The sequence below is a fragment of the Taurulus bubalis genome (genome assembly GCF_910589615.1).
Source record: "Taurulus bubalis genome assembly, chromosome: 13".
In the NCBI taxonomy this organism is placed as follows: domain Eukaryota; kingdom Metazoa; phylum Chordata; class Actinopteri; order Perciformes; family Cottidae; genus Taurulus; species Taurulus bubalis.
Genome location: NC_136601.1, coordinates 17382798 through 17395457, shown reverse-complemented (window position 1 = coordinate 17395457; position 12660 = coordinate 17382798). Strand labels below are relative to the sequence as shown.

Genomic DNA, 12660 nt, shown 5'->3' with positions numbered 1-12660 from the left:
GGATTTCCTGTAATGTACCACCTGTGCTTTGTGTCCAGGTATAAAGATGGAAAGCCTGTAAACCAGAGCCACGAGTTCAGGATGAAAAGGATGAGGATGCACCCTAACCATGCTTTGGAGTTTAAGGATGTCTGTCAGGAGGATTCTGGGCTCTACGCGGTGGCGCTGAGGAACAGCGCCGCTGCGCTGGAGAGGAGGCTCAACATTACGCTAGTCGTCAATGGTAACTAGTCTGTCAGTCTGTGTACCCTCAGCACCCCTTTGCTTCTTTGCGTTCACAAAGGGTAAATATAAACTACACTTATGGTAATACGATTCATTGGATGATATTTACGTACGTTTTTAAGTATAAAACATGTTACCTGGGTCCTTTAGCGTCAGCTGATTGGACCTGATCTCTGATACACATTATAAATAATAAAAGGAAACGAAAAATCATAAACTTTTGATCTGAAGATAACGGTATTAAAAAAGTAATTGCGAGCACGGACATTCTTGGCCTCGGCTCTTGAACTGTCTTTTTCAGACTTATGTCCGATTAAATTTTGCACCACATTCTGATGTCATCATACCAGTTGAGGTAGAAGTGGAGACTGGAATCACCCCTAAGTGCATTTGTGTGTTACGTTTGTGTCTTCTCTGGTTCCCTCTCTGTTTTCTAGTGGCCCAGTGGTGAACTAGTCATGTTTTAGTTTCCTCTCAAAGCTGTGTATGAGGAGTATGAGGGTGGCTTTCTCTTTATATGCATTAGTCCTGCAACTGGCAACTAGTCCAGGGTGTCTCCTTGTTCTGCCCAATTAACAAACACTGGCAGGTCTGGGCTCCTAGATATTATGTCTGACTGAATAAAGTGATTGATTGCTCTCCTCTGACTCAGTTCCCCCACAGATCCATGAGAAAGAAGTGGCAGATCCGTCCAGTCCTTACCCCAGTGACAGCAGCCAGACGCTAACATGCACCGCCTATGGTTTCCCTGCTCCCAACATCACCTGGCAGTGGAGGGCCTGGGGCCCGTGTGTCCTCAACAGCACCCAGAGCAGACTGTAAGAAAAACCACACAAACTCACACGCAGTTCTAACTAAGTCCGTGTAACCAGTGTGGGAGCAGATACGGTTTGATTGAACGGTATTGAGAAGAAGAGAGCAGTGGGATGCAGTGCATTAGGTGTTACGAGAAGACCAAATAAGAGGAAGAGGTCAGTCTGAAATTATCCACTGGCTCTGAGTGAAGAAGAGAGGGAGGGGATGATGAAGAAATTGGCGACGTGGAAAGAAATGTGGAGGTGGATGAAAAGAGCAAAGATAAAGAGGAAGATGAATTAGAAGTAAATGGAAGAAAGAGAGGGCGAAAGGAAAGTGTGTCTGTTCAATCTCCAACCTGCTTCTTCCCCCAATGCGGCTCCGCCATGGTTCAGCTCTCCCATTGCACTCTCACTTTCTGACACACATAGGAAAACACAAACGTAAATACACGTGTAACACTGACACACACTCACCCACACACTTATTATCAGACGTCGCCTATTCTCCCCTTCTTTGTCTCCACTAAATCCCACAACATGTTGTGGCCACTACTGCTGAAAATCCCTCTAATATTCACCTGCCTTTATTTTCTGCCAAGGCTTAATTTTTGAATTTGTTGCTGTTCTCTTGACCTTTCCATGTGAGCATGCAACTGAGTGTACAATCAGAATAACACAACAGTGGCAGGTTAAGCTGAACTTTGGCTCCAGATGTCCAGTTAATTTTTTGTCTCATGTGACATTTCATGGGCGCCGACTGAGGCATGGCTGTGTTGACCTATTTAGGTGTATACAATAATAATTTAATTTCCTTTTAATTATTTGATATCAGATTTAAGAATAAAGTAAATTTGATTCAAATGCTGAAGTGTCCTATACTGACCGACATTAGACTGTGTGGAGTTTACATGTTCTCCCCGTGTCAGCGTGGGTTCTCTCCGGGTTCTCCGGCTTCCCCCCAAAGTCCAAAGACATGCAGCTTAATTGACTCGGTAAAATTGCCGTGAATTGTTGTCTGTCGATATATGTCAGCCCTGCGACAGTCCGGTGAACACTGTCAGTTGTGATCGGACCGGGGGGCTAACGCCTGCAAACCTGAACAGGATGAGCAGAGAAAAGAGAAAAAACGATAATGGATAATGGACAGTCTCACATGATGGACAGTGCCAGTCTCACATGATGAGGACACTGTATTAGCAACATGGCAGGGACTGTTTTTTAGTTAAAGGAATAGTTTGATATTTTTTGAAATACATACATACACTTATTAATTTTCTTGAGGAGTGTAGAACAATATCAATGTCCCTCATTTCTGTCCACTAAATATGAAGCTACTGCCAGGACACAAAAGCTTAGCTTATCACAAAGACTGGAAACAGCTAGCCCGGCCTTCCAGCACCACTGAAGCTCACTAATGAACACATCAGACCTTGTTTCTTTAATCCGCTGTCGGCGTGGCTAAAAGATATCAGTCTATAAAAAACAACAAAATGTGTAATTTGTGTGCAGTTGGAGAATTTAAACTCCTTTTTATGTCACTAAACACTCCAATTTCCCCAAACAGGAGACTTGTTCGTGGTTATGGTTAAGGTTTGGAAAAGTCTCCAGGAAATGAATGTCAATCAATGCAATGTTCTTTCAAGTCACAAAAACAAGTGTGTGTGTGTGTGTGTGTGTGTGTGTGTGTGTGTGTGTGTGTGTGTGTGTGTGTGTGTTTGTGTAGCTTGTTGACAATAAAATATCGAAAGAATCAAAACAGGTTATATCATCGACAAATTTCCCAAATAATTGATTTGTGCATATGTATAATCATATTTTTTATTAATTTATCAAGTGCGTGTCCTGTTTGTATGCAGATTGTAAAATGGAATTGATCATTATTACCTTCTGCTTTAATTTGAGTGTTGCCTTTAGGGGAAAATTCAAAACAAAATTCCATTTCATGTTTCATTAGTTCTGCTATGATGTTCACACTATGGATCTTCATAACAGAAATTGATACCATAGATGTTCTATTAGTTGCCAGGACACAGCAAAATTATCTTGGCTTTGGGATTCAAGCTCATGTTGGGATCCAAGCTCATGTTCTGAAATACAACCCAGCGTGTGCTACAAACATCTCATAAAACCTCAGGTTGTCTTGTTTGATGTCCCTCTGAATTCTCCCCCACTGCTCACTCTCTGCTACGCATACCAATGAGCCGAGATGTCATGAATGTGTCTGTGCTTCCATCCAGGGTCCGACGCGACAGGAGCGGCCGGAGTGAGGGGATCGCAGACTGTCAGAACTGGCAGGACATCGATTTGGAAAGCGGCATGAATAAAATCGAGGGCATTGACACGGCGGTCGAAGTGGTGGATGGCCGACAAAAGGTTCATCACGACTTTTTGATTGTGACTGCCGAAGCCCACCTATCCATGAATTTAGAAGAAAAAAAAATCACAATACTGTGATATGATGACATAATTGTCGATATGAATGACATTTTCGTAAAAGAATGACTGTGAATATGATTAGGACAGAGACCAGAAAAGAAGTAATTCATATGAGTGGACTGTGATGTTTTTATGTAAGCGTCCCACATTCTGAGCTCCATAACACAATTTGTCAATCACAAACCATTTCCATAGTAGAAATATTTAGAACAGTCTTCCTCTGCAGACTTCCTGTAAGGACTGGTCGTAAGCACACCCAGACACACATGCAAGGGGCGCTTGTGCACAACACATGCCAGTATGTTTGTAAACCACACCCAGAGGAGGAAATGATCACATAAGCACGAACAGAAAAACACACCTGAGTGGCTTTTGCTTATTGTTGAAGATTTTGTTTGTGTCAGGTCACAACGGGTCACGTGGCAGCAGATTGCACATGCTTGTAGAATATGCGTGTCTCCTCCAGATGAATTCAAGTCTCATCCACCTTTTCTTACCCCACAGATAGTGAGCAGGCTTCAGATTGGCAACGCCAGTGTTTCTGTCATGTACAAGTGCTCTGCTGAAAACAAAGTTGGCAAAGATGAGCGGATGATCTACTTCTATGTAACCAGTGAGTATGTTGATTAAGATTGCACCCTGCATTTTACAACAAAAGAACACAAAACATTGAATAATGAAAGGGTCTGTTCTGCCAAAATCCCCTCTCGTGTTATCTAGCCGATAATTATGATACGATAAGATATCTGTGGTTCAATAGAAGAGGTGAATAGAATTTGTCATCCTCAAAACACTGGAAAATTACATTGAACAATTCAGCATTACTTTCTACATGGATGGATTATTGAATGTTTCCCCCTGACAAAAGTCAGAGCAACAGCTTGTAATTTTGATAAACCAACCAATAAGAAAAATAATGTCATTCATGTCCAGTGCACAAGCTCTGTCTTGTTAGGTAACCACTCCATCTGCCTTTCTCTTTCCCTTCAAAGCCATCCCTGAGGGGTTCAGTGTGGACGTGCAGCCCTCGGATAATCCCCTGGAGCAGGAGAAAGTGTCCCTGTGCTGCAGCGCTGACAATTACACCTACGAACAGCTGCAGTGGTACCGCCTTGTCCCCGAGGCCTTCCAGGACGCGCAGGTCAAGCACCAGGAGCTGGCCTGCAGGAGCGTGCACCTCTACGCGTACACCCTTGAAGGCCAGCTCTCCTTTCAGGACCTGTCCAACAGCTGGGTCCTGGACTTCACCATCCCCTCCATACAGCTGCAGGATGAGGGTCACTATGTGTGTGAGGCTCAAAGCAGACGCAGCGGGGAGAAACAGTGCCTGTTCAGATACATCACAGTAAAAGGTGAGAGATAAAAGAGATGAATGCTCCAGATACACACACACACATCACCCAGTGGAGAGAGTAGTCTCTCTCAACCACAGTTATCTACAGAGAAAAGTGCAACCCCTGACAGCTTAAACACACAAAGGTCGCAGTGAAGCTGAGATGCTGGGGGCTTTAAAATACTCACACTCACAAAACCCACGCAGCCCGAGAACAACATCCCCACGTAATGGATGGAGTACCTGGTGTTTGCACTGCATCGACAGATAACAGAGCCGAGATGCTGCGGGGCTGAAATGCACAAACAAATTCCAGCGCCCTTCATGTTGTGTGCTGTAAACTTGCATCAGCGTCTGGAGGATAGATGTACATTTTAATGGGATTTTTGCCCTTTTTACAATCCTATAAGACGCTCCTTGTTTTGCACTGCTCACATCAGTGCAGTATGTTAATTTCCTTTTCTCCTCTCTCTCCGCTTTCCGGCCTCTCTCTCTCGCTCCGAAGCCCCGGAGGCGCCTCGATATAAGCTCAGCCTCACCAACCAAACAGTGAATGTGACCGAGTCTCTGCGGATGGAGTGCGACGCGGAGGGCAGACCTCTACCTCGCCTCTCCTGGTTCAAAGACAACCTGCCTCTCCACCAAATGTCAGGTACCTGAACACACCTACACGGGTGATGCACACGTTTACGCAACAGTGCAACCGCTGTTACTCATAAAGTCTGCCCCTCTCAAGCTCAATTTAGCAGGACTCGTATCTCATGACAGTCTGTGCTCTGTGTGGGGGAATCACATTCTGGGTTCACACGAGCTAAACGAGCAGAAACAATACGCTTTGTTAATATTTACTCAGAGCGTGACAACTTTTGGCAGATGTTGTGGTGTTTTGTTGTCAACCCAGCTATTAGAAGCCAACATGGGCGCACACCGAGATACACAACCGCCCTCCCACCCACTGGTACTGTTGAACAAATGTGTCAAACAGAGCCAGTGACAAGAATACTTGCGGATACGGATGTGTTCACTGCACATATACACACCCAAACACAGGCATTAAACCCTGCAGGCCGATGGACATGGCTCATTAGCATTCTCAGCGTGCATCTCTTAACATCTGAAGGTGATGTGGGAGGGAAGGGGGTCAATATGGATCTGAGTGACAACTGACGCTCTGGGTTCCCTCAGAAGTGCTGTTTGGACATGTGGCTCGCCTCACAGGGCGACAGGATTATAAATGAACACTATGGATTGGAGTCCAGAGGTGTGACAAGAATTCAAGGAATGTTGTTGAGAAAGTTGCTGGGTTTATGATGTGAGAGGTGTCGTGGAGCGATGAAGTGAGCCCGTGTGTCGGTGTGTGTGTCACTATTCAGGGATCCAGCTGCAGGACTCAAACCGCACGCTGAGTATCCAGCGGGTTACAGAGGAGGACGCCGGTCTTTACACCTGCACCGCCTGCAACCAGCGAGGTTGTGTCCACTCCTCAGCCGCCGTCCAGGTCATCGGTGAGTCAGCCAAACACACACACACACACACACACACACACACACACACACACACACACACACACACACACATACAGAAAAAAGTCTGTTTCATGCAATCCCAAAGACACCTGAATCCACTCACACACACTCACCGCTGACATGCGTCAAGTGCACTCAGGTCTGAAATCAGAGTTGCCCGCAATCTCACATCTTCACACACAAAATATACATGTCAGGGTTTTAGTCATTCACCTCACACTTTTCCCTGCAGCTATAGTTTTTGTGCTTTTGTTGTATATAGCTCAGCTAAAAAAATCAAAGGCATTGACTGAATGAATAATTTAATGGGTCTGCTAGAGGTGGCCTTGATTGGCTGAATGAAATGACTGTTTAACATATTGATTTAACCTAAAGATTTCAAAGTAAGGAGCTTGCAAGAAGGATCAGTAGTTTGTAATATAGCACCCCCTGCAGTTGGTAAAGAGTGATGTAATTGCAGAGAGATTAAATAAAGACCAGTGAGTAGGTAAAGTGGTTTCAGATAAAACACTTTGCATCATTTTGCATCATTTTGCTTTATTTCTTTCTTTCTGTCAAGGTTCAAGTGACAAGGCCAACGTGGAGATCGTAATCCTCATCGGGACGGGAGTCATTGCGGTTTTCTTCTGGGCATTGCTCATCCTAATCTTCTGCAATGCAAAGCGGGTCAGAGGGCGCCACTTTTCTCCGTGTGTCTGTGTTTGTGTCCGTGGGTTTGTGAGCGGAACAGACGGACTGTCACAGTACTTTAACCTTTGACCCCCATCGTGTCTGTCGGCGTTTGAGCACAACCTGTTTGATCTTCAAAAGAGTCTGCCGTTCACCCGCTGAGTTACTGATATCTGCTGGGAGCAAGTCCAATTAGTCAACGCACATCCATAATGAGGCCCAAGTTGCTTTTTATTTTTCCTCACTTGGCCACTTATTAGATCGTTTCGCACAGCTGCTCTGCAGCAAATTCACAGTGTGGCGCTGTCATTAACCAATAATTAAGAGATGGCTTGTTATGCAGAGATGGCTCGTGTCCTCCCCTCTCTCTGACAGTAGCTCTATCTTTTTGTCTCTTCCCCTTCGTCACTTGTGCCAGTTACTTTTTCCATCATTCTGTGAGCAAATGTGATCTGACTTCATGCTGCACAGATAGCATGCGTCTCTGTGTCAGGACAGTTGTCTTGTGTAAACACATTTTAGAGGAACGACAGCAGTCAGTTTCACGCTCACGGACAAATACTTTGCATTTCCTGTGATTACGTCACAGTAAAAGTCAACCTGTGTTGTGCCAGTTATAAATACAGAAAATACAGCAGTAGGAAATGTTCTTTTTGCATTAACAGTTGAAGGGGACATATCATAAAAAAACTCACTATTTCCGTGCTCTACATACATCTGTAAAGTTACATCCACTTTAATGTAAGACGTTGCATTAAAAAAAGTCACTGCTTTATGAATATAGTCTCACTGTATAAACTTGAAACTGTTGTTAATTGCGTAGAAAGGTCATTGAGAACTGGATACCATTACATTTAGTTGTGTATGAAGGTTTAAATACCGTAGTTAATGCAAGTAACACACTGGAGGAACATATTCTTGATGGCTACAGGTGTTTAACTACACATCATTATGCCAGCAGCTGGCCCTGCAAGCCATCCAATAGTAAAATGATTACTGTTGCTGTAATAGGATTTTGTATTGTCAATGGATGCAAACTTTTCAGGAGCTATGAAATAAATCAGCTTTGCTTCCAGCTTGACATTAGCTCTTTGTCCCTCCGGTGACTCCAGGTTAACCCGGCAGACATAAAGACGGGCTATCTCTCCATCATCATGGACCCAGGAGAGGTGCCTCTGGATGAGCAGTGTGAATACCTGCCCTACGACTCCTCGCAGTGGGAGATCTCCAGAGACAAATTCAGACTGGGTGAGCAGCTGGGGAAGGGTGGTGGAAAAGGACGAATGGCTGTTGGGATGATGGTTTGCGAGGAAGTATGCAGGCGGGGATGAGAGCAAATAGATGGATGAAACCGAATTAGTTTTCCATTTCCAGAATCCTTAATGGCATGAGATTGGATCGCAGCCAGCCGGGGCAAAGCGCTGCCAAGTAAAGTGCTAGTGTTAAATATGCGCTCATTCCCAGCGCGGTTTTATAATATACCCTGAGGAAATGCATCTGTTCTACGACAGTTCCCAAGTCATGGGAACCTGTTGTGTTGCAATTGAGATTTTAAGTCTCCACCCACTTGTGTATATTGACGCCAGATGCATTTACATTTTGCAACTGCTCCCGACCGCAACTGTTTTTGTATTGCAATGAGACCGAAGCCAGTTCTGCATAGATTAATGAGCATGAATATTCTGTGGTTTCTCCTGATATAGGAAAGGTTTTAGGCCATGGTGCCTTTGGAAAAGTAATTGAGGCATCAATCTACAGCGTCAGCAAGAGCAACAGTTTGAACACAGTGGCTGTCAAGATGCTGAAGGGTGAGATTTGTCTCTGTGTGTGAGTAAGAGGCCACTGATGCACAACGTTACCTGGAGTGTATATATACTGTATAACCGGGTAGATAAACAATACAAAAATAAAAAACAAGCTGTATTTTATGCATAATGCTCCACTGTGTGTGTGTGTGTGTGTGTGTGTGTGTGTGTGTTTCAGATGGAGCCACAGCCAGTGAGCACAAGGCCTTGATGTCAGAGTTAAAGATACTGATTCACATTGGTAACCATCTGAATGTAGTGAACCTGTTAGGCGCCTGCACCAAACCAAATGGTGAGATGTACACGTATTACAATGAAGTTGTTGCATTATATCAACAATTTTGTAAAAGTAACGTCTCGAAAAAAAAAAGAGATTGTCATGATTTTGGAGACCGTTTCCTTTCGAATATTAAATTGAAAATTCCGGTAGAATGTCATAGTTTCTTTTAGACACTGCATTTTTGGTGCCTATTTTACGCTCTGTTGTTTATCCTGATTAGTAAAACATGTTTTGTCCACCCCCTAGCATGTTTTTTCCAGCCAATCTACTGAGAAAAACAAACAGCTGCTTCTCTTTTTCTTTCACACCCCTAATTTTATGTACAACATTTTGACCCATAGAGCACATGTTTGTCGAATGTACATCTGGAACGGTTTAACCCTGTTTACCCTAAACAAAAGCAGAAACGTAACCGTTCAGCTAACCCCAGGTGGTGTGAAAAAGTGAACTTACCAAACAAGAGGCAGAGAGATGTTTTAATGACTTTTATCAACTAAGAAAATAATGTGAAAAGCGAAAATATTTGTAGCCTTTTTTCATACAATACTCTGACAATTAAAATGTCTGTATCAACAGGTCCACTGATGGTGATAGTGGAATACTGCAAGTATGGGAATCTGTCTAACTTCCTACGATCAAAGAGAGAGTTCTTCCTCCCATACAGGGTATTAAAACACACTAATGCTATACCCTTTTCTATTGGTTTGTTCTGCTGTGATAATGTGGCCACAGAAATAATCTTCTTTGCTTTGGTTGAGTCTATATCTCTTCTACATGTCTTTTCTCGATTGAGAACAGTATTTTCCTCTCACACATATATTCTGTAATTCTTTTTTTTTGTCATTAATTATGGCAGAAATGCATTGAATTGTTTCCCACTCAGGATCGCTCTCCAAAAACTCAGAGCCAAGTGAGACGGATGATTGAGGCGGGTCAAATAGACCAAAGAGCTCCCGGTCCACCGGCTCCACGCTCCTCCCCGCTCATCAGTCCTCAGAGTCTGCCATCCAACACGCCCAATGAGAATCCCACAGCGGACAGAAGTGAGTCTGCTTTAATTCACAAGAGCAGAATATTTCATTTCCCTTTCTTTTATCTTTCCATGACCGATCTTTCTCTCTTCTTCTCTCTCCAGTGGAAGACTTGTGGAAAACTCCGCTGACGATTGAAGATCTAATTTGCTACAGTTTCCAGGTGGCTCGTGGGATGGAGTTCCTGGCCTCCAGAAAGGTTAATCGTCAGCAGTACAAAGACTTTAATTTAATGAATGAGCTGTGGTGAATTGTCAGCAGGCATTAGGTTGCAGCCTGGAGCAATGCCACGATCCCGTCTTGCAACTAAGCAGGCTCTGAGTATGCAGTGTGTTCAACAGGAGCATAGTATAATTCAATCAAATATACTCCATACTTTTTTGCATGTGCTGTTGATAGACACGCGTACCAATAATGCAGTGCACACATGAGCTTGAGAAACTACTCACAGCTGCAGAACATTAAGACACATTATGCATGGTTTTTAAAAGGTTAATGGGGGAACAAATGAGCTTTGTGCCTTTTTGAAAAGGATTTTGCTTGCTCTTTGCCATTTATTTGGCAGTGACGTACACAGTGAAGTCCAAACCTTGAAAAACATTAATTTCTGATTATATAAAAGAAATATATACACTTTGCTATTTTGGACTCTCTTCAAAGACAGTACCCATGTGTGTATTATATACAGTTATCATGTGATATGGCATCGGGACACAGCTTAGGACTGATTCAGGCAGTGGGGAAGGACACATTTTGATCCTTTACTTAAATAATAGTAGTACTGCAAGATAAAAACATATTCTCTTCCAAGTAAATGTCCTGAATAACTCACTTGTTATTTTATAGTAAAGCTACTGATCATGCATTATTGCCCCACTCATCGTGTTAAAGTATGTTATGCTACATAGATGATGTGTTGTGTCACGAGGGTCCTGTTAGAGTTCATTTTAGGAGCGATTCACAGAGCTGCTGCCAGCTGAGAACTCCTGAGCTGAGAGGAGGGATGGCGTTGACCTCCGTTGCTATGGATAACATCACGTTCCTGATTTGAAAGCAATTGGTTGTCAGGTGAACAGTCACTGTCGGTTAATTGGAAACCAATTTTAATTAGTACATAGTCGTGAGAAGGGGAGCTAGACGGGATGATGTTAAATTAGATTAGAAAAAAAGTTTCAGAATAAATCATTTTGTAATCAACAATAACTTTAATTAAATGATATTACAAACACATCAAATCTGATTAAAATTTAAATAATTAAATGATAAATTAAACCATCATCATCAATTTAGAATCTCACTTAAATCCAAAACTATCATTTGAACATTTAATTGAATTATAAAAGAACAGTTTAATTAGTACTATTTGTTGATTATTTAATGTACGCTTTAATGCACTTTGAAGGGGGCATATTTGGATTGATCTTGGTTGTCAGACAGCTGAGCTTTTTAAAATTTATCAGCACTGTATCCAAATAGTGAAGAAAGGTGCAAACGGTCACCTCTGGTTTAATTGGATTGCTCCTAGGTGAGCTGCTCTCACGTACAAAGCCACTGGTAATCGGGTGAATAATCATTTAAATGGTGTCAACCAAAGCGACCATGATTTATAATGAATATCAACAATCTGACCGGACTCTAAGCAGAATGTCTGTCTTTAAATGACTCACCGTCTTGAACCTGTAGGCACGTTTACTTGACAGCTTCGTGAACAATGTTGGATCTATTGCAGTGATTCCAGAGCTCTGCCCGGCCGAGACACAGTCCAGTCCCAGTTACAAACTGGCACACACACACACACACACACACACACACACACACACACACACACACACACACACACACACACACACACACACACACACACACACACACACACACAGGTTTTAAGGCAACAGATTATGAAGAAAATTCTATTTACTGACTGTTTTCACTCATCAGGGAAAGAAAGATGGAATCAATGCATGCAAACAATTTCACAAACATTCAGTGACACAAACACACACACACACCGCATAGTTGTGATGTATGTGTGGTCATGTGTGTATCCGCAGTGTATCCACAGAGACCTGGCAGCCCGGAACATTCTCCTGTCAGAGAGCAACATCGTGAAGATCTGTGACTTCGGCCTGGCCAGGGACATATACAAAGACCCCGACTACGTCAGGAAAGGCAACGTACGGCATCCTCACCATCGCTACGCTTTTGAGCTGCAGGTTTATTACCCATCTGTGATGAAACATTAAACTCCATTTGTCCTCTCAGGCTCGTCTGCCTTTAAAGTGGATGGCTCCAGAGAGTATCTTTGACAAAGTGTACACCAGCCAGAGTGACGTGTGGTCTTTTGGAGTTCTCCTCTGGGAAATCTTCTCACTGGGTAAAGACACTCATTTTGTTATTTGTATGAAAATCAAACGGTTTCAATACAATCTTCTCCATAAGTCTGTAAATGCATCAATCTCTGTTCAATTAGGTAATTATTGAATCATTTTATTTAAACCAATTTATTCGAACACACAATAACTTCCTATCTCTGACGTGTTAATGAAGGTTTCATCTTT

The 12660-nt window shown here is 43.0% G+C and overlaps 1 protein-coding gene across 1 annotated transcript in view; it reads left to right on the top strand.

Annotated features, from left to right (window-relative positions):
- Positions 1–12660, top strand: part of flt4 (fms related receptor tyrosine kinase 4) — a gene marked incomplete at its 5' end in the record, with an annotated part of 39800 nt that overhangs the window by 22701 nt on the left and 4439 nt on the right. Inside the window, 16 exons of the mRNA XM_079228901.1 lie at positions 39–223; positions 878–1043; positions 3260–3395; positions 3963–4071; positions 4451–4810; positions 5297–5443; positions 6165–6296; positions 6877–6983; positions 8099–8234; positions 8690–8794; positions 8970–9083; positions 9648–9736; positions 9955–10114; positions 10207–10301; positions 12154–12276; positions 12365–12476. Of these exons, the coding sequence (XP_079085027.1) occupies positions 39–223; positions 878–1043; positions 3260–3395; positions 3963–4071; positions 4451–4810; positions 5297–5443; positions 6165–6296; positions 6877–6983; positions 8099–8234; positions 8690–8794; positions 8970–9083; positions 9648–9736; positions 9955–10114; positions 10207–10301; positions 12154–12276; positions 12365–12476 (2276 nt within the window). The remainder of the gene's footprint in view (positions 1–38; positions 224–877; positions 1044–3259; positions 3396–3962; positions 4072–4450; positions 4811–5296; positions 5444–6164; positions 6297–6876; positions 6984–8098; positions 8235–8689; positions 8795–8969; positions 9084–9647; positions 9737–9954; positions 10115–10206; positions 10302–12153; positions 12277–12364; positions 12477–12660) is intronic.